Source organism: Phaethon aethereus (genome assembly GCF_964289735.1).
Source record: "Phaethon aethereus genome assembly, chromosome: 7".
NCBI lineage: Eukaryota > Metazoa > Chordata > Aves > Phaethontiformes > Phaethontidae > Phaethon > Phaethon aethereus.
This window is the reverse complement of record NC_138583.1, coordinates 14,345,490-14,371,609: the sequence shown is the minus strand read 5'-3', so window position 1 is coordinate 14,371,609 and position 26,120 is coordinate 14,345,490. Positions and strand designations below refer to the sequence as shown.

Genomic DNA, 26,120 nt, shown 5'->3' with positions numbered 1-26,120 from the left:
GTTAGGGAAATTACACTGCAGTTTCTAAAGATGACTTCTTGTTTTCAGGTTTGGAAGCAGGGTGGCATTAGCCCCGAGAAAGGGGAATGGATCACATAATCTCAACTGGCCAACAGAAACAAAGATATTCATTGGCTCAGACAAGGAATTATACAAGTTCCTTGTAAAGTAGAAAAATTCCCATTATATAAAGAAGAGATTATCATCTTGTAGTGAAGTATGTCAAGTTTAAACCAAGGCTTCTGTCACAAGTGTGGCAACCTTCAAATGCTACATTTTAACCGCAGTTCATATTGCTTCAAGGGATTAGCAATTCTAAATCAATATTTTGGCTGCCTATTGGAATGCAATGTTGCCATAGAAGCTGAGCCAAATCTTGCCCTTAGAATTAGATGAATATGTAATGTGTACAAGAGGAGGAAAAAGAGTTCATTTGATATTCCTGGATGGGATAAAGTTTAATAAACTTATTTGTATTGCCTTGTCCTACTTATTGCGATGAATTTCAATATTCTTCTGTTTTTTCATCATAATAAAGTCACAGTATCCTCCTTAAGGATTTTTTTTTTTTATGACACCCTCCCCTCCAAAATCTCATGAAGTGGTATGAAGTGTTCCTTATGAGCCCATGGAAAGAGCTTTTTATAGGAATGTTGCAAGCACTTAAGTAACTAATGAGACACCTAAGGCTCCTGATGGAATTTCCTTTGCACCTACTGCAAGTACGTCCAAATGATCTGTCTATGGTTTGAGCAGTATCTCTGAGTGGGCAGCAGGTAACTTGACCCATGCAGAGCTCTACTTATTACTGAGGTTCAGCTAGGATAAATTACACCTGAGGCAAATCACACCTCCCAAACTATTCTACAGTAAGTCTCACCTTTTTCATCTACAACAAATTCTGTTGCGGAAAACCCCCTCAAATTTTTCCATGATGGCAAAATTTATTTTTCATGGAGTTGTCAAAAGTGACTTTCTGAGTGAAAATTCAGCTTTGATAGCCAGTCTGTAGCCTAGTTTGTCAGAGAAACCAGGGGTATGATCTCATGCAGTTGGTCTGTCTGTCTCCCTCTAAAGACCACTGAACTGGTTGACTGCTTGTGACCAGTTCTCGTGGGATACAAGCAGGAACTGACAGTCAGTTTTCCCATTGTGAGCTGGAAATGCAGGAAATTACCTCAAGGGAATAGATACAACTGTGACCTGCAGGGAGCAGGAAGGATGGCTCTGTGTGTACCATGTGAGCTATGGCTGACAGCATGGCAGATACAGCTTTCCTGGCACAACTACTTCCTAGACTTGACTCTTGCAGCTTAATAAAAGACTTTCTCTTGAAGTTCTTTGTTTGGGCATCACTTGGTGTTATGGAAGCTGAGAAATCTCCCTTTAACCAGGCTGTCTCGCTTTACTGTCATTAACCAAGGAAGTCTGTATGTAGGCAGGAGTCATCTTAGCATTGTTCTCTTTATCACTAATATTTATAAATAGACATAGCCCCTTGACTAAATCCAATCTTATTTCAACAGGTGAAAAAAGCAGTCCACATGTGACATAACTCCACTGACACCAATGGAATGAAACATTAAATTACTGTAAATATGAAGAGAATCAGAAGAACTAGGAGGTCCGTTGCTACTGTTGATCTTGTTTTACTCCATCTCAGATTATAAGGCTTCATAGTCTGTTTCTATAATAAAGGCAGGTAAAGATTTTGTTTTGGAGGTATTTTTACAGAAAGACAGGACATTTGAATTTTGCAACTCTGATGACACCAGTCCAGATTTCCAGGACTGAACAGCAGCTCACTTAGGGAACAATTTTTTTGTTGTGTGTTGTAGTCCACGTCAAATCCTGTTTAAGTCTTACCCACGTTTTAAAAAAAGTCAAGAGCATTCCTAGTTCCAAGGCTGTACACTAGCGCGTCTGCACTTCTCCTACCTGTTTGTGAGGATAAACATTAATGTGGCACTTGATACATTCTTGTCCCATGTTAGCCCAGGAGTTTCCACTCATCCATTTTCTCTTGCATTTGGGGCATTTATATTCACCGAAGCAGCGTTTCTTGCCCTGGTATGGAGTCAGGCCTTCTCCTTTTGGACGAGCCTACAAAACAAAGGAAAGTAGCAATGAATGACCAAAAAGGCTGTGGGGGAGTAGTAGTAAAGTAGCGTGTTTTTTTTTTTTTTTTTTTCATTAGGAAACTTTGGGCAAAAGATACTGGAGGCAGACATGAAAGTCATATCCCCTTAATGAAGACTTTGTATGTTGAAGCTCGAGTTCTGAGAGTTACTTCTGTGAGAGGTGTTCAAAAGATGAACACTTGTAACACTTGTGACACTGAACATAGTATTTAGAAATATGCCCATGTGCTTTTTGAAATAAATAGTTTTGATACCTATTTCATTACGACATAAAGTTCATCTCTATTGAGTATGTATTGCTAGCATTATACACAGCATCTTGAGAAGTAGCTTGCTAGTGAAGGACTATATTTCTTCAGTAGATCCTTGCATATTCCCCAGCAGAACCCATCATTAAGAAAATTTTTTATAAATTGGCTTTGTACAGCCCTTCAACGATGAAATATTGGCAATTCATTAGTATGTGGGTATGCGTTGTTATACACGAGAGTGCAAACTGGGGTTGAGCATGAAGGGAACATATGTTTTTGATTAGTGGAAATCATTAATTTCATGAACTTTTTTTTTTTTTGCTCTTGGTAAACAATGTTTCACTGATTTCTACATTTTGATGGAAATAGAAAGGGATTCCCAAATATATAATGGGCTGTTGTGATGTCTAAATGATAAATGTTTCCCTAAAGAAAGCCATTTAGGAAAGTTAGTAAGGTAGACCAATGACCTTATACAAATACCATTTTTATTTTTTCTAAATACATTCACTAACACTGTGTGTTGTACTTAACAAAAGTATAATAGGGTACATAATATGCTAGTATGTTAAGGTGAAGATGACAGTATTGCATACAGCTGTCCTGAAGATAGCTGTAAAGATGAACCTATCTTCCCACAGTCTCAAGCAGGTGTTGAAATACTGCCTATGTATTCTCTGTATTTTGTTTATTGTTGCCTAGAGGGAGATACTTCACCTGTATAGTGGCAGAATGGTATGACCATCTATCAAAGGATTCTTTGTCAGTTATTTATATGTCTCACCTCTGTGGCCTTTTTTTTTTTTTAAGATTCCCAGATGAAGTTTACAAAAATTGAACGACCCATCATGCTGGGAAAGGGTTTGTTTTTGTTTCAGGAGCTTATATAATTTCTCAGTGTGTAGGTCTAAATTACTTTCTATGTGAAAACGTGGGCTGAAAAAGCAGGTGGTTGGCAGAAGACCTGAACTTAGGAGGCGCTCTGAGACTTGAGCTACCATGGCTGATGAAGACGGTATACACTGTGTTACCTCCAGGGTCGCACGTGGGAGTAAGAAGGAAAGAAACATTCAGTGCGCTCCCCCCCCGCATGCTGGTGGGCAGAAGAGGAGCAGGGGGACCCCAAATATACTCTGGCCTCTCTTTTTTTTTTTTTTTTTCCTGTAGTGTCAGTAAACAAGATTCCCTATTTTTCCTGCTTATTTCTCAGCATAGCAATATGCTTCTTTAAAAGAGCAGATGCAGTAGCAACTTCCATTACAAATAGGCAAATATCTATAATAACTTGCTTCATGACACTCAATCTGACAAGCCACTGTAAATATTCTGGCTCATAGCAAAGATGAAGCTGACACTAGGACACATATATTTACAGAAGTATTGCACAGAAGAAAAAGAAATGTTCATTGGTATAATGAGAAAAATTTGGACTTCAATGACTTAAATGAGTGCTGGCAGGCACCCAGAGCGTAATTTTCTGATCCATGGTGTCCCTTGATAAGGATGGGAGATTGTAATTGAAAGTAGGGCAGGAAAATGTCAATTTATGGAGACATCCTTATTCCGGACACTTAATTTGGCTCTGCCTCTGAGGAATTTGTAGCACAACTCAAGTCAGTGTAAGAAGGAGCCACATGCTCTCTTCATTTAGAAATTCTCATGGAATTGAATAGGAACCCTGTGTACAGAGAGCTCCCATGATTGAGAGACATTCCTCCTCCTCCTCCTGAGGTGTCACAGACTGCTAGTTTCAACTAGCTAGTTTCACAGATTTGTAGTTTCAGCTGGGTCTATGTTACTGAACAGAAGACAAGAGTTATTTCTGATTCTCAGTTTTCTCTACCTAAACTCCTCCTGCAGTCAGCCCTGGAAACGCAGCTTTGTTGCCCATGCTAAGAAGCAGTCTTTTCAGAAAACATGCAGGTCACAGAGTGCCTTATTTCCAAAAGTAATAGCACTGACTTTGGAGACAGACCGTGTCTGAGAAGTCTCGTAAATGTTTACAAACAGTATTTAAACATAACACTCCCACTGCAATATGTTATGGCAGCCATAAAGAACATTTAAACATCAGACTCCCACAGCAATATGTTGCACTAGCCACAGCTCACAGGCAGGGGAAACCTTCAGAGATGGCCACGTTCAGCGGGCTGAGAACTGTAGGTTTCTCCAGGTCAGGCAGCTGACTTCAGAGGTGCCAGTGCCCTGAAATGCTCTGCCCCCACCAATGCACAGGAGGGCACTGAAGATGCTAGTTGAAGTCCTTTGTGTGTACAGCTGGGCATCAGAAATTGAGGCTTTCCAAATTAGAAGCTGCTTTTAAAATCTGGCTTCTCCAACTTGCTCAGTAAATCGGAAGCAGAACCAGGAAAAGAATGTATGAGCCCTGACTCCGGTGGTAATTTCCTGTTATAATTGCTAGACTAAACCTCTGATTTATTTTTATTTTAACTTTTTGGCTGTCACAGCTCCCTTCTCAGTCAGTGACTTTAATTAGTTTGCTGGCAAAACTACAACCTTCTGTGTAGGTGTTTCGCTATTCTGCTTTATGGATGTTTTTACTTTGCCCTAACAGATATTATTTTCCTTCCCATATCTTCAGTTTCCCAAACTGTGCCCCACAGGGAAGCTGGATTCTCAAACAAGCAAGCTCATTTTCTCTAGTGAGAAATATCATTAGGAAGCACTGACAGCAGCGAAGGCAACTCTCCAACTCCCTCCACCCTTCAGGTCCAAACAAAACAGAAATTTGACAGCATTTGGTGGAAGGCAAAACCTAAGTGAGATACACTAATGGTCTGAGAGGTCTGAGGCTGGGTGGGTTTTTTTTGGGGGGGGGTGGGGGTGGGTTTTTTTTGTTTGTTTTGGTTTGGTTGTGTTGTGTGGTTGTTTTGGGGTTTTTTTTAGTGTCTGTGGCTTCAGCAGCAGCACAGCTGAACTGCATAAACATTTCCAAGAAACAGGCTGCTCCTTGGCGCGGAAGCAGCCAGCCCTGCCCGGCAGGGTGCTCGAGCACCCGCTCGCTCTGTGACAGAGGTGTCTCAGTGCTCATCCAGCTGGAGGGCAAGAACTGTTGTCACCAAAGGTGTTTCCTAACTAAGTGCCAAAAAAGAGCAAGGAGACATATTTTGTCTTTTGGTATTAACCTAAACACTCTTATTTTACAAAATGTGGGATTTACTTTGTTTAAACCATTAACCTCCTATTCCCTCTCCATGCCGGCTTGATTTGAATGGTGTTTAATAATAAACCTTGGTTGGCGTTTAGGTCCTGCAATTCCCTCACTGAGCATTACCTTTTCTTAGTCTTTTTGCAGATAGGGATTTATTTCTGTTCTGAGTTAACCTGGAAAAGTTATGCCCCTACTCATAATGGCAAAATATTTTGGTGTTACCATGTTAACATATATCATCCTGTTGCCTTTAGGCCGAGGTAGTCTTTGGCCTGGTTTTCTACCCTTGGCTGCAAATGCTTAGTGGAACCTCCGTCTCACCATGTTTGAAATAATATTCAAACTAGGTTATACACCGTAATGTGAAGAAGGTTTTCATGTTTTCAGCATTCTTTTTGTCTGGGGAGTTGACAATTTTATGCTTTAAACGCAGATTTCACAGGCTTGCTCCATAAAACCAAAGCTCCCAGCATTTCTCCTGCTATGTGACTCTATGGCTCTCCAACAGCTATACGTATCTTCATTCCGACACTTCAATGATTATTTAATGCAGCCAGGACAGGCAGGCCTTTGGGGACAATCAAAACCAAACGGATTTTTTGCCGAGGACCAGAAACTAGCTGTTACTTGAAGTATGTCTCAACATCCCGATGTAGGCCTACATAACTGATTCTTTGTGCAGCTTTGACTTGGGAAATTGGCAGGGGATTTTCAGGAGGGAGAGCCTTCCTTCCCTGAGGTACTCCTGGGGCAGGGGCTGCGGCTGGCAGAGCCCCTTCCCTCCTCGTGGCCCTCAGGGACAAACTGAAGCCAGTCTTGGACTGGTGTTAGTGCTGCGGCCGAAGGGGACTCCCTCTGGCCTTGGATTCGGGAAGCAGCATGGATTCTGTAAAAGCCCTCTGTCCGCTAGAGTTAGCCAAACGAAAGGACCTTGCCCTCTGATTCACGAGGCAGCGATACATCACCTCGGTCTTCTGGATGAGCGCTAAGACAAATAAAATCATCTTTGCAGGTTTGCCTCCCCAGTGCACGTGTTTGCCGCAGCTAGATGCAACGTACGTACAAAACTAGCATCTTTTTGTGTGGCACAGCAATGCAAACGACATTGATATTCCATCCTTCGCTGACACCCAGCTGCCTCTGTTTTTCATCCTCTTCTTTTCTTCAGCCAAAACCACAAATTGGCCATAATAAGATTTTAAAAGTGTTTAAGTTGAGATTTTCTGCTGGTCACTGGCCAGCCAAGCTCTCTCACAACCTATCAGATTATGCATCTCATGGAGGAATCTGCCAAAGCACTTGGCACTGACGGACATAATAAAGGACTCTTTGCTTTCTTTAGACAATTCTCTCGAAGTACCAGTTTGCAGAGTCAGCAAAAACAAAACAAAACCCCCCACATGCCCTGCTTAAAACTAGATTCATTATAAAGAACAAGGGGCAGAGAGTTCCCTCAAAGTGAAATGCAGAGGAACTAATACTCTTCTTCCCCTCATCAATACTCTTCTTCCCCTCATCTTCCTCCAAGTTTACGTTACACAGCTGAAAGGTGTACGACACTGGTAGGGGGGTCCTCTTCCTAGAAGAACTCTTTAAGGGTCTGCTTATAAGAATGCTTCATCAAATAAAGCGGAAAAGCAATAATAGCAAACAACGGCTTGGTGCACTGACTGGCTCCCAAGTGGTTTGTGGGAGTGGGAGGGCCGGAGTTGTATTTTGAAATGTGAGCCCTCCGACACTCTCAATTCTAAGTCAGCACAACTAGGAGATGGTGTTAAAAAAACCTACCGCTCTTATTTTGTGCTACTCTACATACATAGTTTTGAGAAAGAAGAAATTATGATGATAAAGCATACCCAAAATGTTCAATTAGAAAAGGAAAAAGAAAGTATTAGGACTGATTTGGTGTAGTGAGTGTCGTGGCATTCCCATTTCTCCTCTGCAGCAAGCTGTAGAGTGTTGGGAAATTCACTGAAGGCCTCTGATGTTTCTCAGCTCTGTGCAGGCTGTGTAGAGAACGAGGACACGTTTGCACGTGTATGCCAATATGGCGTGTAAAGTTAATGCTTAGATTGCGCAACTTTTTCTTCTTTGTCCTTCCTGACATTTGTAGTCATTTAAATCTGAGTGTCAACAGAATACATAGACAGATACAGAGGTTATATATTTAGGAAATGCATTCTAACATAGCTGGTCTATTTTTCCTTGCTGCATGTAGTCCATGTTGCTGGTGTATGATATTGCTGATGTGCAACACTGGAGACTTCTGAGGTATTTAAATGAACTGTTGCTACATCTTTAATTAGTACATGTAATATAGGAAGAGCATCTAAGGGATACAGAAACCAAATTAATGCTTTGTTTCAGCCTTCTTGTCTCTTAGTATAATTTGTCTATTAGTGATATGATGAGAACTCTTACTTGGTATGGGTCAGTTGAAGGAAAAGAGGGATAACTGTCAGAAAGCAGACTCTTCATTACAGCATTACTATTTAAATAAAACCTTCTATTTATTTGATTTACTGAAGAACAGATATTATGGAATTTCTAGATATATTGGACATTTCAGACTAAGGATTTATGACAAATAAAATTATATCTGAGCAAGACATGGCTGCAAAATAAAGAAAAATTGAGAACTTGTTTGTGTAGCTTAAGAGAGGAGGCCAGTATGTGTTTTATTTGACTGAGATTTTCTTTAGGGGTCTTGTCTGTCACAAGGCTTAGGGCTACTTCAGCCTCTGTCTAGGGAGTTTACTGTATGGCTTTTATTGTCACTGGAAGCATCAGGAATTTACGCCACTGCATTTACAGAAACAGGCTCATTCTTCATAGCAGTTAAAGCTCATGAGTTGTTATTGCTGGTCTGAAACCTTCTGTCATACTCGTACCACTTCTGCTCTTAAAATCTGATCAAGGTAGGAGGTGGCTCTGCACTGAGGACCCAAATAATGAAACTAGTTGGTAGGATTTCTCAGCAACTCTTCTCTAGGGTAGTATGTATGTTGTAACATTCCTGCTTTCCCCAGTGTTGGGTTAGGGAAAAGGGGACAATAAATTGCTGGAGCTGATGCCTGGCCTCCCAAAGGAACATAAAATTAGAAGCAGGTAAGACGGCTTAGGCTCTTTGTGGGTCTGCTTGCTGCTCCAGGGGTCACTACATACTGTGCTCTTGCTAGCAGTGTATTCTGTCACCTTACGTGGACACTAATTTCACAGACAAGCGTATACAGAAGTTTGCTCGTACACACATTTCTCCTTTTGCTATTTCATCTTTATACTTGTACCTCTGCTGAATATATAGTCCTCTACTTTCTTGGTCCTGCAGTCAGTGTCTTTCTAGCGGTGTGGTGTTCAGAAGGGAATACAGGAGCAGAGCATTAAACAAAAGATGGGAGTACGTGTAGTGCGCAATCCAAAATAACATTAGTCTTTTTATTTTGCTTGAACCCTATTTCTGCTGTTACAAACATTTTCATTGCCCAAGTGCTACTCTTTGGGAAATGTTTAAAAATACATCGGTTAAGCTGTGCCAATGAACTTTTTACAGGTAAATTTTGAAATGGCCTAAGACCAATTTTATGCTTGCCATTTTAATATATAAGTATGTATCTCCTAGTTGCTTTAAAAAAAATCAGTGTTGTCAACATATTGTATGTTAACTGCGATTTTGATCTCGTTTCCACAATGGTAAATCAAGAATAAGATTTGGCAGTACTTGTTACTAATAACACGCACATGGGTTCTGATGATGATTAAAGCAATAGGCATGGTTGTCATGGACATACTGATCAAAGTCTAGAAATCCAAGAAGCTGGCTTGGCAAACATTCTAACATTTAAATCAAAATCTGGTTTTGCAGATTTTTCAGAATTCTAGCCGTGCTTTTTGGAACAAAGGCTTTTCTTCTGCTACAAAATGCCTAGCTGAGCTTATCATTAGAACCATAATTGGGCCAAAGATACATAATACTCATTTCTGTGCTAAGTCAGTTTGAAGCACTATATTTGCAGAATTGCCAAATATTAATTACTACCTGATGTGTCAATTACTTCAACACTGAATGCTCTAAGAAGTTGATAGTGTGGATTTCCTTCTTTGCGAATCCTAGTCATCACTCCACAGCTTGTATAGAGATAGAAAACATGTAAAAGCTCAGTAGCATACAGTCTGAGAAAACAACTGTATTTATTGATTAAATAATAGTATGCTGTTTTCATAGGCCTCTGTCTCAATAAAAAAAAAAAGACTTGGAGAGGTACTGACACAAGCGAGCAGTGTAACAGAAAAGTTGTTTGAGAAGAATTGTAACATGGTGATGGAACTGGTGTTGGACTTCCAACACCTGGATTGAGTATGTAGCCCTAACAGATTTCCTGTCTGATCTTTGTCAGGTCACATAATCAGATTGTACCTCAGCTCTTAATCTGGGGGGTGGGGAGGAGAGGTCATTTTGCTGTTGCCCACCATTTCTGCAGTCCTTGTGGCATTGTAGAATCACTTTGGGCTATGTATGGTGATGTAGCAAAATGGAACCTTGAACTGCTTCTGGGCCATCTAAGCACTATTATAACGTACCAAGCAAAGAACACAAAACTTTCAGTCAATCCTTTTCATAGAAGAAAATTTGGGTGCAGAGTGTATTGCACACAAACATGTTCACTCTAGATGAATCTTGTTAGTGGAGTCCTAATAGAAGGTGAAATTCACCTTCCATTCACAATTCTAACCAACCTCAGATTTTTTTTTTTCTGAATGTTCACATTAATTTTTCAGGCTTTAGAATTTCAAACAGTATGCTTATATATTCAGTTATATCAAGTGTTATATACAGGGCAACAGGCAATGATCAAGTGTTTAATGTGTTTGATAGACTTTCAGAGTCACAGAGCTCAACTAACCCTACCCGAATCTTCTATTAAGGAAAGCTGCAAATAATTATCTTGGCTAACTGCACTTCAGGGACTTATTTTACCTGTGCATGCTGCTCTTTGCTTGCTGAATGACTGTGAAAGAGCTCCCAAACAGACTGTCTATACTTGCGGCCAATCACAGCTCTAATATTTGTTCCCGTAGGACTTTGAAAACAATGGAATTACTTGAGCATATAAATAGCTGCCTAATGAGTCTTCTTTTGAAAGTATTGCATAACTCAGCCTAACTCAGAACCTAATATTTCAAGAACAGGGAAAGAATAGGTCTCTGGCCCTTATGCATGTAAAGATAACTGTCAAAACGTGAACCAAATGTTAACTCGCACAACGAAGCAAGCATACCGAAAAAAATTCTCTTAGGGAACTGCGTAGTGAAAACTGTTTTCAGTGTTTTCTTTAATGCACTACGAAATAAAGAAGGGGGTGGGGCTAGAAAGTGGGGACGGGTAGTGCCTAAATGAACCTGGGTCTCTGCTGTATAATTTAAGTATTGTATGTCATATAGAAAATAGGGATTTACATATCAAATTAGGCATGTGGAAGAGTTAATATTACACTCGCCTGCTGGGATGCAGTGAGGCACTTCTTTTCAGTGTTACAAGATCATATTCTTACAAACAGCTTGAGATAAAAGGAAGTGGTTGAAATCTTTCTTTCCCCTTCTCTGATACAAAATTGGCCATGCTGAATTAATTATGAAGAAACTAGGAATGTATTCATTTTAATAGTTTCCTGATGTGTGGACTCTTTTGTCCCTCTTCATCTGTTGCATGAAAACATACAATGGCAATACCGTCCTTCTCTCTCCCTCCCCATCTCCTCTGGTAGCAAACTATATTAAACGTGTTGGCATTTTTTTTCAGTAGATGGAATCAGAGTTTTGGAGCAGTGAGGGTCACACCCTTGCTATAATCAGGCGTTACATCTTCCAAGCTGAGGTCAAGACTCATATTTTTGGATCTATTTAATTGGTCCACCTCAGATGGCTTCATGTGGGTTTCAGATTTCTCCTAGGGCTACTGTGGCACAGCGGGGCACTGCTCTAGTGATGAGCTGACAAGTCTACAGATGATCATCTTCTGTCCTTTAGAAAGCAGTGGAGTAGCTCTGGTAGCCCCCTGGCCTTCCCATAGGTCATGGGACCCTTCCAGAGGCAAAACAGATAGGAGAGTAGACAGATGTCAACTGGAGGTCACTTTATTCCAAATCTAAGTGAGTGGCACGTGCTTTTGAAGCCCCATTCAAAATGTGGGATGTTGCTTTCTGCTTCATTGCCATTCTGAGATGTGCTTATGCAAAATTTGCACCGGAAGAGAAGATTTGGACTGAATTATGATGTTAGGATGCAGCTGCAGAGCTCCAGTAGATCCTGTGATGGTATTTCTTTCCTTATTAAGTGTCCAGGTAAAGAAACTGTGTAAGAAGATTCTGTCCAGACTAGATTGGATGTGCCACTATTTGGTCAAAGCGAATTTTCAAAAGACAATTGGGATCGGGGAATTTTCCAATTTATGTGGTGACCATAAATCACCAGCAGCTTGCGTTGCTTTCTGTTTTATGCTTCAGCTGAGAACCTGAGACTTTTTTTGCATGAAACTACACACAGGATGATAGCGTTGTCTCTACTGTTTGAACGGTTTTTGAAAGCTGCATAGGAACTTTAATTGCAGATGTAGCAACTTGCACAACGTTTAGTACTTACTCTTCATGAACTACTGTAGCTTAATCTTATGCTGGGTGCAGCTTGATATAACTTTGGTGTGAATGTACAGAGGGGAGTAGAAAAAGGGCCTGTATTAAATATGAAGAGGACTGCAGGCACTGATGGGAGATAGCTTCCTCTGCTGCTCGAGTGGCTTGTAAAATCCTGCCTTATGACTATCCATAATCTGGACCTGTTGTCGCTTTCCTCCATGCCATGTATCTGCTGGGCTACACTTGCTGAAGGTACTTTAGGAGGGACTTAAAGACCACAGTGATCTTAAGAAGAAACCTCAACTTGGGAATCTGCTACTTTTGCACATTCATTACAAACAAAGTCTGATCTCCAAGGATGTCAGGAGAGACCACTGCTTTATGCAGTACTTTTTCCTCTGAGGCAGAGTGATTTGTAGGACTCAGATGACATTAATGAGGCAATTACAATAAATAATGATTTTATTACAATCAGAAGCTTTGACATCATTCTTATATCTAAAAATAACATTAATTTCTTTGCCCAGTTTCCAAATGAAACTGCGTCATCCCAAAGCATTATCTGTTTTCCTTCTATCCTAACAATTTGTAGCCCACAGCAAGGTCAGCCTGATATAACAGATACTTTAATATCCTTAATTAAGAAAGAAATTTTTAAGAAACATATCAAGTTCCTATGCAGTTTCCCGAATAGCCTCTGTCCTGGGCTCTGACTGTGGCCAAAAGTTGAGCGCTTTGCTCTCTGCGGGATGGGCAGGGGGTTATGCAGGGGAAGGTATTGCATAATGCAATATGAAATGCAACTTTAGCAGGGTTACGACTCAGGAAACGGCTTGGTTTGCTCTGGTTTGACTTTATGCTGCTCACTGCACCCTCTGGACTGACACACTCTTTTCTTGTTCCCTTCATATGTGCATGAATCATAATAACGACAGATTTTTTAGGCTGAATCAGAAATGCTTTTGCTCTGGTAAAGGTGTTATCTCTTCAAAACAACTCTTGGAAAGCAAAGGAAATATTGTTAAGACGATAAGGATGAGTTCAGGGGAAAGGATGTTTCTAGAACTCAGCCTTCTTCCTTCCTTCTACTCTGAAAGGGACAGGATCTCTTTCAACTCCCTACTAAATTCTTAAGGATTCAAGACCTGGCTCATGGCATATCCTGCGCACTGCATAAGAATAGGCATAACTACAGTAAGAAAGATCCAACAGGAGAGTGCACGTCATGAGAAGAAGAATGTGGTCTTGTGGTTAAGGCACTGGACTGGGCCTCTGCAAGTCTGGGCTTCGTTTCTGGCTTGACTACAACCTCTCTCTGTGGGTTTGTGGACAAGTTACTTGATCCCTCTGTGCTTCAATTTTTCATCTGCAGTACGGGCAGTACTAGTGTACTTCACGTTCTGGGAGTGTAATGAATGTTTGTTACTATGAAAGGGAGCAGTATGCATGAATCTTGAGTTATACAAGTCTTAGATAAGGTTTTGAACAAGGGCTGATACAGGCCTGTCACCAGTGAACCTGACCTTGCCTCTTGAGCCAATTTTTTAAAAGGCTCTGTTTAACAGATGTTTTCTTTTTCATACATTTTATGTTTTCCCTACAACCTGGTTGGTTAAAGTAGTCAGGAATGTCATTTTCCATGAACTCCAGTGAGATACCATGTAAAAAGTAAACAAAAACCACATGGCAGAAGGTAAGGCAAGTATATGTACAGTTGTTATAACTATTTCTAGCTAGGAAATTCTTCATGCAAGAGATAAAGCATGGGCCCTCTTTAGAAATCTTCCCACTGCAACAAAAACAACTCAAGGACTGCCCGCACCCCCTCTAACCTCCCCACCCCAAAGCTGCATAGTGGTGGAGGCTCCCAGGACGCTAGCACACAGAGCAGGCTGTGGCCTGTCCTCCTCCAAGATGAAATACCACAGCAAGAGTGTCATTGCTTCTAGCTGGAATGGGCCCTTTGCTTGAACTATTAAGAAACAGGGAAAGGAAATAAAGACCAGATGAGCAACCACCCTCCCTTTCTCCACCTCAGCCTCATTCCCTCCACCTTCCCCCCCACCACGCTGTCTCTAAGATGACATGCAAAAACACCGATTGAGTCAGTCAGCCTGCTTTAAATTACAGCATTCTTTTTGAGCCTGGAACAAGACATGCTATGCATAGCCCAAAAATGAAACATGACTTCAGCTGCTGATATCTAAACTGCATAAATGTTTATTATGTTTAATAATGTGAAAAAAACTTTTTTCTGGCCCCAGTATTCTTTCCTCTAGAAATACTTCTGCCAGATTACACATGAGCGTAACGCATAGAAGAAAGTCTTAGAAACCCACCCTTTCTGCCCACAGCAGCCACGCATAAGTCTGTCCACGTCAAGAGCACTCAAATCCCAGCTACCTGATTTAGTTCACATGCCTGACATCACCCGAGAGCTCCTTGCTTGCTCACTTGCTTTGAATCCCTATGCAGGTACCTGGGAGGAGCCCCTTGCTAGAATTTTCTTCTACTGCAGGCTCAGTCTTTCTGTTATGAAAGACTGGGTTTTTAACATCTTAATTGTAAGTGCATCATGCAAGTCTCACTGTTTTAAACATAATCACTGGTTTACAGTGAAAACTTATAGGCATAGATGCCCATACTTCAGATGACCCAAAGACGACCATCCCTTGGTGTGAAGCTGTGATAATACAGTATGAACCTGCACCTCTACTCTCTTCCATCCTTCCCTCCCTTCCCAGTCCGTCCTGTTCGTGCAGTTGTATTTGCATTTTCCACTGTGCTCCTTCACTGTTTTTTTCCACTATGTGCAAAACTAGCTTGAATCATCTAAAGAATCACTTGTGTCATACTACCAAAACAGCATCAGCAGCTGCCAAACTTTGTTAACCATTCTGTGACATTGATGGCGGATGTTTGTAGTGTTAGAAGAACTTTGAGCATTTTACTGAAACTCTTACGAAAAAGAACTGAGGCAAACTGGTTCTCTCTGTAATGTCTTTCTTGATCACATGCAGAAATATGCAGTGCCTTGAAGGTGAGGAAGGATGGACTGCAATCAATACATACAGAGTGAAATGCTAATAGATACCTGAAGGGTGAGAGCACAACATAGTCAAAGCGTTGGGTGAAGAGGACTTCTCACATCAGAGTTCTAGCTAGATTGAAATGAGAGAAGTGGCATCTAGGAGATGATTGATGCACAGAAATGATACAGAATAAAATTCATAGCCATTTCAGTGATTCAGGTTCTGCCAAAAAGTTAGTTAATTGCCTCTTTCTCTCTTCACTACTAATTATTTTGTTCTTCTAATCTGTTGCAAAACAAGCCAGGAGAAGGACTGTTGTCTGAAACTTTTTGAGAAATGGAAAGGTCATAAGCTGAATCAGGCCATGGATGTTGTATGTCTTGGTCCATAACTATGGCTTTTGAGAGAACTAAAACCTCTTATGTGTTGAAATAGGAAATTCATGTCTGACTCATCAGGCTGTCTGGCTGTACTGTAAGAAATTAAGTCTTTTGGACACCTATGTTTTAGGCTTGTTCTGTACAGCTGTGTAGCAGGAACTTTGAGATTAAGATAATCCTTGCTGTTAAAAAATTTTGAATGGAAACTCTGTTTTGACCAGAATATAGTGAGAAAAGTGAAACAAAATGGTAACTGTCTAAACAAATGAGTTGTAATCCTCATTTCCTTTAATGCAAGTAGATGACATTTCTATTCCAATTTTCATTACCTCTTTGCCTATTCCTTCTTTAAAAAGCAAAACTATTCAACCCTTTGCAACCTTCACAATGTGTTTGTACAGTGGCCCCAGACAGCATTTCCTATGTTTAAGCATTTTATTGTCAAAGACACTCACACACAGCATTTCCTTATCATGGGTACCTAAAATTTCACTTCCTGAAAGTCACCACTTTCCTGCCTGTGTACAGCGAAGTAGCTGTCACCATCGGAGTCTCACACTGGACTGCTCTGAGCACGTGATGTTGGCAGTACTGCAGATCTGTTGCTAGCTGCTGACCTAAAATGAGGGAGTAGCCTGAGGCCAACTGGTAGTTCCATGTTCTTTGACATATACTGACTCTAAGCAACATCAGGAGAAGGACTGGAAGATGAATGGGCCTTACAAAATAAATAACCTTTCACCCCAAAGGGAGAAATTTTTTAAAGAAAAAACCCAAGCCAACACCAAAACCCACCACCAAGCTAGGGATCTGTTTTACTAGTGAAGAACATGCTGCACCAGAAAGCATGTGTGATGGACAGCTGTGGTGTTCAGCTACTACACGTGTTTGGTACCATTTTTTTTCCTAAGGTGCTAGTTCTTTTTTAAAATTTGCCCATAATGCCCTTTTCAGAATATCTGATTCCACTTTTGTCCTAGCAGACAGTTTTAATACCCACAGGCAAGTAAAGTGAAAAGCTCATTATCAAACAATAGAAAGGATGAATGCATGTTCTAATAGAAACCTCATGAGAGCAGAGGATCCACCAAGGGGCTGGGGGGCACAGAAGGCATGACAAGGCTTTGTGCTATGTTCGGTACTTTTGATGAGAACATGTTTGTGACCAAGGCCATCTTCAACTTTTCTGAAGTCTAAGGAAGTCTTCCTGGCACAGACAGTGAACAGGCCACTGCAAAATGTCTTTACTAGATGCTGTCTCTCTCTGCTGTTTGCTCAAGGCTAAGAAACTATTCACTTTTGAAAGGGTATTGTGCAAGAAGCATCTGGTATAAAATGCTTGCCACAGCGTTTGCGGCAGCAGATGACTGGAGAGGTGGAATGGAGATGTGCGTAAGGCAGGGGTGCAGTTCTTTATCCCTTTTGCTACTGTTTCTCCTTTCCTGTTTCACCCCAATATTCCTTCCATCGAGAGATGCTCATCTAAGCATAGATTCATGCCTGCTCTGCTTGCAGAGATGCAGTAGGAGTGAATTTGCCTTGATCTTGGAGGGTTATTTTCAAATTTAAAAAAATTCCAAACCATTGAGAAAACCTTATCAGGAGTTCTTGATTTTGTTTTTCCTATTAAGGTACTCCTCTCTGTTGTATGGGAGTATTTCAGGAGTGTTATTGATTTAAGGAAAAAAATTAAAAACCAATATGGATGATAAAATAGAAGATGAACAGACAAGTCTAGCCCACCTGACTTTTTATAAGGTCTCTGAGCCTAAGCGTGTTATTTTCCCAAATCAAGGAGTACCATCAAGGCTGTGTTGTTTTGGTAAGCCTTAGATTCAGACTCTCGTGTGGAGGTTGGCACATCAGCGAATGTCTTCTAGTCTCTTGATTTACTTATTTTTTTTCAGTCTTCCCAAGGACCAGTTAACTTTATCCGCTCTGCGTTTCAGGGGGATGTGCAGTTCAGTGTGTGCCTAGTGAGAGGCTCATTATCCTCCACCAGGCTCAAAACAAACCCTTGATTTTTAAAACACGACAAAGGAGGAGGCCGGTCCCGGTTTCCGGTCTCCCCGGCCGAGCCAGCGCGGCAGGCTCCTCGTCCCCGGCCCCTGCGCAGCTGCCTCTTTGTGCGCTCGGGCATAATGAGGAGGGCTCGGGAGGAAGCTGACACAGGTGTGCCACAGGGCCAGGGACTTGGCTGGGGACGCTGCCTCGAGTGTGTACGCACGTCTCCCCACACACAGGTCTTGTGTTCGGTCTTGGCCGCGGCCTTCAAGGGCCTCCTTGTCGTGGCACAAACAGCGTCGCGCAGTCTCCCTTGTGCACTGCCTCCCGGCCGGTGCTGGCCAGAATAATCCCCTTTCTCAGCCCTAATACCACAGCAGAAATGTCATCCTTATTCTGTAACGCTGGCATTTGTCAACTTGGTGGGAACAAAGAGAGCATTCATCGAGTGGGAGACAGGCGGAGGACCTCAGGAAAAGCCCTTTGAGGGGACAGAAAACGTTCTTCTGTCAAACTTTGAACTCCCCCAGAGCTGCCGTTTGTCTTTAGGTTTGACCGGACTGGAGACGGAGGACTGCCTCGTGTTGACCACATCTTCAGCTGGGGTCATAGGGCAAATTCAGGTTTATTTTTTAGGACAGCTGACTAGCAACAAATGGCCTTTCTTCCGGGGCAGCCCCATCTCTAATAACGGTAGAGCTCTACTGCTTAGCTGGGTTTGCTCTTGCTTGGCAAAATTAAACCTGTAAGAAATGGATTTATCTTCATGCATATTTTATACACAGATGCAGTTATTCTAATATCAGAGGCTTGCGTCTCCTGTCTGACCCTTAGCAATACAAGGCCCTTGCCAGCAGCGAGGGACAGCTTGAGCTCTATCAAAGGTACCAGTGAGAGGCAGCAAGAGGAAGCAGGGGAAGCCTGCTCTTCCTTGGACACCCTAGCAAAGCCTGCAGGGTGCTGAGGGACAGTAGGCATTTCCACTGCAGACAAATATGTCAACAACAACCTATGGAAGAGATCGAGCCCTTTTGACAGTTTGCTCAGTGAGTCGGCAGACTCCTCCTCACAAACAGCATTGGCTCCTCTTGCTCTTGCTGGTGAATTAAAGTAGATGTCTCAGGATAGCACCACATAACCAAGAATACTCCACTTTATTGAAAACAGATCCAATGGTTTTCTATATATCACATTTCCTACTAGCTGAGCACAAGCACTGAGCTCACTTAGAAATCTCTCCACTTGGAGTGATGCGTAGAAGTGGGGTGTTTTGCGTTATGAGGACTGCTGCAATGGAGATTTGGGAAGGCTTAAGAATTTCAGGCAATCTTATCTTTCTATTTTAAACAGAGGCTGTGTTAAAGCATTATCATACCTCACTGCAGAGGTCGCTGTGTTTTACTGAAAAGTTAGATGAATTTTGTGGGCCATTAATAACATACCCTGGGCTATTTCCCATTTGCTCCCATTCCAGAACACTCACCAAATTATACAGAGGATAACTGCTGGCATGGAAATGCAGCTGCCTTTGGGGTGGAGAGCAGTACCAGTCTGTGCTTTTGCATTTTGCTAACTCTTCCCAGTAATAAATCTTTTGTTCCAAAGTATTGGGTTATGCTCAGGATGTATGGTCTTCTGGAAGAGAAGCTCTTTCTAATAGCTATCAAATGCAAGGCTGTGGTAATGACAATGGGTTTTGAATCAGTTTTGAGAAGCTGAAACAATTCTGTCATAATACATAATTACTATAAGTGTAAGATTAATAACAGCAACAATAAGAAAAGGATACAGAAAGAATGTATTCATTAGGCATTTAACTTCCATGCATAAATGGAAACAAAAGAAGAGTATGTGTTATACATTTAGCGTGAGGTATACAACTCACTCAGCAAATGCAGGGAATTTTCCTTAAAATGGTGAATGCTACATTTCAATTTGATATAACATTATTGCTTGATGGATCATCAGTGAAGCTGTAGTTAAACTAGACTAGTTAATACTAGATTTTGCGACCTGATGGAAGTTGACAGCGAAGACTCTGGGATGGTGCCTCAGGTGACCCTTTACTAATGTCTGGCATATCCAAGCCAGCTCAGGAGGAGGAATTGCATTCTAAGCCATTCCAGTTCCTTCTTGAAGATAAAAGGAAGAAATATGTGTCAAGCATGTCACTCTTAATCTCTTCTGATAGTTGTGGGGAGTGCTTTGGTTGTACAAGAAGATGCTACGTCTGTGAGACTGGCCTGTGGGCAGTATGCTCCGAGTTGCCAGGATGCACTGAGGGAAACGTGCAAGAAATAATTATAGAGACTGCCCATCACCCACTCCTTTGTAAGGACATGGTTCTGCACACGACATCAGGATATAAACAGGAAAGGCCTATTCCTCCATCTTGTTATCTGCACATGCAATAGCAGGGTAATCCAGAGTGTCTTCACTTCTCTAAAGCATCCACAGTTAAGTAAGTGCCTCATTCCTAAACCATCACTTAGGACTTGGGTTTAAACAGCATAAACTGAAGTCATGCCCTCAACATTAGGCAAAGAAGTAATTGAAAATCACTTCCTACCTTGCTTGTCCTGTATTTGCTGCTGGATATATAACAATGGATTAGGTATTTTCTTTTTCTGCTTAGAAATATATGAAGAACAAGTTAAGGAGAACTCTTCAGAGTGCATGGACAGGGAATTTAAGGACTATAAACATAATCTGTGGTGAAGTCAATAGAAAGAACGGATTAAAACAGAAACATAACAATGTGTTACTAAGCAGAGAAATGTAAGAAAAAAAATGCATGGAATCATGCTTGCACAGAGGTAGATGTGCTTATCAGTCAGAAATGCAGATCCATGCACTCTCAGGAGCTTCTCCAACAGTCATCAGGGTTTCCTGCTCTTTCACTTATTTGTCAACGGGCTCTATTCTTAAAAGGTTATATATAAAAATAGTGCTCTTCTCTAGAAGAGAATGGAGCTGGGGGGCTGTCCAGTGTTTTAAAATTAAAATAGTAGTTGCGATGCCTATGTAGGTAGTTTTAATTCCTTGATTTTTTTCTATGCTTCAGTCTTGATTTGTGAAATGGCACAAAATTCACTGTTCTACATCACGTAATATTAGCAATCTTAAATGCATTAAAGCTTCTGAAAAGCTTTAAGAACAGCCTCGAGAATTTACTTCATTTGCCATCATTGATAATATAGCCATCAGTTTTTCCTCCCTGTAGATGTTTGAAAACATCCCAGGGCCATTAAATACAGTGATTCCTTGTTACCCTACTTAGGTTTACGATCTAATAGCTTATCCTGCATATTGGGATAGAAGCGTATGAACTGGGATTAGATGGAGCTCATTTTTTACCATGCCTGTCTTTCTGCTGTTTTTCTCAGGCTTTATCCAGGTTATTTAACACATTGATCTTTTATATCAGCCTTGTAAAGCATAAAACATATACAAATTTTCTGTAAATAGGGGTAGGTAGGGAAATGCAAAAGAACTTACACAAACCTTCTAATAAAAAATTGAGTCTCTAATGAAGTCAGGACTGTCCCCCAGTTAGTCTGTATCTATGACACCCTGCGGTTAGTGCCACTTAAATGATCTGTTACACCTAAATTCAGCAAACCAGAAGTGTTTTTTAAAAAGAAAAAAAAAAAAAAAGGCTTTTGATGCTGGAAGACTGGAACCACACAAGGACTATCTTTCAGTTCTCTTCTGAAACAGATTTTTCATTCCTTCCTATAGAGGAAACGGAGATCAGCCGATTACCTCACAGGTTGGCCTGAAAGAGTGAGCATGTCGCTCGCAGTCAGTGACTGCGAGAAGTGTTTTAGAAATGCACAGTTGGACTTGAGAAAGGGGCAGCAGTGAATAACCACCTTGGAGTGGTGCTTGGCAAGAAGGTTGTGATGACAGTATATTTCTGAAGGCGCCATGAAACAAAGAAGTGTTCCAAAAAAGAAGATATGCACAACAAATTCCAGGGCAGGAGAACAGCTGCAAAAATCTTTCCTGCCTTTGTTTGATCTCTGATTTTAAAGTGAACTGCTTTGTTTCACAGTGCCTGCAAACAACTGGAGCACTTCTAATGCCACTACTCATACCTGTTTGTGGAAAAGTTGGAGCTATCTGCAGCCATCTCAACGTGTAGGTGGATTTGCATTGAACAGGACTTTGTTAATCAAGGAAGGGAGGCATTTAAAATGATTAGTTCAGATTTTACAGTTGTGACCTCTGCAGACTGCACAGCCACCGTCTCTGGGCAACTCCGCTCTGCAGGGAGGGTGCAGAAGGGTTCACCAGGGCTAGATGTCATCGAAACCTGAGCTTAAGGTAGCGTGGAGGGCACAAGGTTGAGAGTGCTGATGCTGTCTGATGTCCATCTACATCTGTCACTGGGATAACCTGCATAACATCTGTCTGCCTTGACTGCAGGTCCTGTCACATCACTGGACACGCACCCATCGTGCAGGAGGGAGCAGACACCCCTGCTTTGGTGCTGCTGTCCTGCAGCCAGACCAGGCGTGCACGTGGCAGGAGGCATACTGCTCGTGATGCAAATGTTGCTCAGGTGGCCGACGTGGGTCATGTCAGACCTCAAGTGACCTCACAAAAGCTGGGTGGTCCGTCCCAGCTAACATGTACACAACTTGGCAGCTTTTTGCATAGGATGCTTCTTTGGAAAAAGTTCTCTCTGTCCCTATTCACTGGAAACTGTTTTGGGACTTTGTTGAAGGTCACATTCAGCACTGTATAAGGAGAACTGTGCTTAAAATTTAAGGCAGCCCTGTACAGCAAAGTCAGTTTTGTAAACTAGCAGAAGAAATTGCTTTCAACCACAACTTAGCAATAGTCTGTTGAAGCGTGTGGGGCCAATTTAGGATTTGCATTCCCCTCTCAAACAATTAGCTCAACTAAAAGTGGGTTATACTACAAGTGTTTAACCAAGAGAAAAAAAGTAATGTCTCCTGCTAACCAGCGTTATGGATTAACGAAGGACAGAAGTAAAACTGCACATGAAGCTCCTGCCTGGCAGCGAGAGCTTTTCTGACTACAGTTCAAAACTTCTCCCTAGAAAAGCAGTGATGGAGGTTGCCTGGATTGGAGCCGGCAGTGCCTGTGCTGTGCACAGTAAGGGCTGCCGGCTCCTGGCTGGGAGCAGGACAGGCAGGGGGATGGGGACAGTGCGGGGCTTCCAGCATCTGGGAGTAGGTCATTTTAGAATTTGCACTGGTGAATAGGAAGGACAAAAGGAAAGAAAGAGCTGGACCTTGCCAGTAAAAGGGCATATAAATAAAGGATGGAGAATTTTTATTCTGTCCAGGAAATAGAGATTAACTATTCAAAAAACATGTTGACTACAATAAATAAATTTAAAAAAGCCTTAGAGCACAGAGTTTTGCACTCATTTGAATATGGTAATTATCTTTAGGCCATTCAGATAGAGATTACTATCTCCACAAGCAAAAGACATATTCATTCCCTTAAATGGAGAGAGCCAAACAGCCCCTTACACTGAAGACGAGAGAGTTTGCAGAAGGAATTAAGCACCCAAGGCACATGGATTTCCTATGGCTGCCTTGTAATTCCGGGACTAATGACGTACTACCATGGCAAGATATATCATAGGAGGAAAGGGCCTGTGACCATTTTGGCCAGTGTGAAGATGCAGTTCCCTTTGCAGCATCTGCACTGTTTGCACATTTGCTTTCCATAAGACAAGTGCTTAGTCGTGTAAACATGTTTCCAAAAACAAACAAGCGCAGGTGCTAGCTGAACCAAAGTTAAATGAAGGCTGTTCAGGTGGCACTGCCTAAACCAAGGCCCCTAAATCCCAGTACATTCTGGTACCTGACTGCAGAAGCAGCAAACTGAACACTGTTTTCTCCCATATTGTATGCAATGTGTTTTTCCCTCTTTGCTTCTTCGGTCCTTTGTTAGCAGAAATTTCGGTGTGCAGTATTGGATTTTGAGACCGAATGTGACAAAATAGACACGAAATGTACACTAGTTGTAGGTGGTGGGAAATTTGGTTGGTTAAATGGAAGTATAAAAGTTTGCATACTACACCTGAGGGAGAAAGAGTTGTCCAAAATGCTGACTAGCGTTAAAGGCAGGTATGACCCCGGTGCCCCTGTCTCCGCTCAGCAGAAACAGTGTGAGCATTGCAATCGGTTCCTTCAGTCTGGCCTACATGTGCATCCTTCTCGATGATCAGCTGCTTGAAATCAGTTCTCTTCCAGAAAACAGAGGAGTAAATGACGTGCAATGGCCACCAGGTAGTCCACATGTATTAGTAGTTAATTAACAGAGTTCTCTTTTATGGTTTTTCTTTTCTGCTATGACTTTCATGCTCATTCTTTGCAGGATCAGTGTTCTTAAATGTTTAAAAACTTCAACAGTGGTGGGAAAAAAAAAGTATGTGTAAAGTCTCTAGGCGATTCTTCTCTACAGAAAAGCAAGGCTCTGTGTCATCTACAAATGAAACGTTCTTTCCAGTTACACCTCTCCACCCTCCGCACTGTCCTCCACCCTGACTGCTTGCTCCTTTTAGTCGTGTTATGATAAACAGACTTTTCTCTGTGGGGCTCAGTGGTTAGCAATAACTCAGCCCCATGAGGCAGAAATTATAACTTTATAGTCTATATGATCTGTCAGAAGTGGTGATACGTAGGACTGTACTGTAAGTAGTTGCAGGAAATTCAGCTTATGGGCCTATTTATTAAAATCTATTATAGAAACACACAAACTTGTAGCAATTGATGAAAAAAGTCACAGAAATCTGACTGCATACAACTTGCTAATTATTTTTAAACAGAAATTTGCACCAGTAAGCTGTTTTCAATTAACGATTTACTAATTCCATTTAAAATTGAGCAGAAGATCCCAGGTGAGTGTAGAGACTGTAGTAGATGGGAAAATACTGCACATTGGCTTTGGGTTCTTCTGAATTTTGAACCAAAATTGAGTGTAGATGATGGTTTTATTTATAACACTAACAACTTCTTGGGAATTTGAAAATTTGCCTTTTTACCTCTCTTACAACATCAGAATTGCAATCACTTTCCCAGACTTGACTGGGAAAAAAAAATGCTCCTGAGTGATGGAAAAAGAGGTTCTCTCAAGCAGGGAGCAATCACAGACAAACATTAACTCAATATTAAACATATTAGTAATATGTGTAAAGAGACCACAGCAGCTGAAGTGTTCTGCATGCTGTGCCGATTCAAAACCAACAAGAAGATATGCAACCTTTAGATGCATAGAAAGATGGAAGAAAATATCCTAGAAAATTTGTTATCCAAGGATAATCAGCATTAAGACCAAAGCACTTTCACGCACTAGTTGTGTCACACCATCATTCAGCAATCTCTCCCACCCTTCCATAGTGCAGTGGAAATCTTGTTCTAGACAGGACTTTTCATTTTTAAATATATTGTAAACATACACACTTCAATACATATTGACTTGAAGACAAGCTCAAAATGTGCACACCTTGTACTCGGGGAGGCTTGTGGTAATCCTTAATTCCTGAGCGCACTTATTCCTAAAATTAAGACTCCCCCATTAAAAAGGCTGCTGCCCTTGGGGACAAGTGCTAATGAAATTATTGGTGATCTTAATAGGGGAACTGTAGGTACCCTTAGGTAATATGGCCCAGTACATTAAACAACTCGAAGATGAGGATTTTAGGGACCACATAATCAAAGAAGTTTAGAATATCCCATGAACTCAGTGAAAGTGTCTGCAGGATCTCAGCATCTGATCCAGACTGTACTTCTGTTCTGTGGAAAGCTGCCTCTTGAATTGCTAGGGACACATCTTGTGCTATTCTTGAAAACCCTTAGCTTCCCTTATAAGAGGTGTAGGTATCCTATTCAGGTACGCAGCATTGCATTCGAGCGGAGGTGTGAGGAAGATGTGAGTAAAGCAGGCGAGATCATTTTCTGCAAAGGGGGGCTAAACTGCAGTATTTGGAGAGGGGAAGAGAAAAGTTGCTTGATAATTATGACAAGTTAATCTCAGGGAGTAATATTACAATAGTCCTAAAAGAGTGACTAAATTTGACTGATCTTGAGATTGCACTAGTCCTAAAACATTTCCAAAAGCTCTCTCCTCTGGCTGCCAGCGAAAGCTCTTGCTCTTTTTCAGCTTCAAGCAGCTGGTTTTCATCCATGAATTCTATTTGCCCCACTGAACATGGGCTCACTACATAGAAGTGGTATGGTTGCAGGCAGTGAAGACTAGCTAGTTCTATGTGTGTCACATATATAAATACTGATGGCATTTAAATGCAACCATCCTATCTAGTAAATGCAAGCACGCAGATACTGTAATAAACCAGAGGGAAGACTGATTCTTGTGGGGTGCCACAAAACTGAGCCAAGGAGTGGGGACAACTGTTGGAAGTGCTGTTCCTGTTGAAAAAGTCTGAAGCCATCTTAACACATCACTCTGGTTGTCTGCCACCTCTTCTTGGTGCAACAGCTGTATCTCATGGCCAGTAGTGTCAAA

At 41.5% G+C, this 26,120-nt stretch overlaps 1 protein-coding gene across 1 annotated transcript in view; it reads right to left on the bottom strand.

The window, feature by feature from the left end:
* Positions 1-26,120, bottom strand: part of ZCCHC24 (zinc finger CCHC-type containing 24) — a gene marked incomplete at its 3' end in the record, with an annotated part of 112,379 nt that overhangs the window by 8,602 nt on the left and 77,657 nt on the right. The window contains exon 3 of the mRNA XM_082002015.1: positions 1,939-2,103. Coding sequence (XP_081858141.1) covers positions 1,939-2,103 — 165 coding nt within the window. The remainder of the gene's footprint in view (positions 1-1,938; positions 2,104-26,120) is intronic.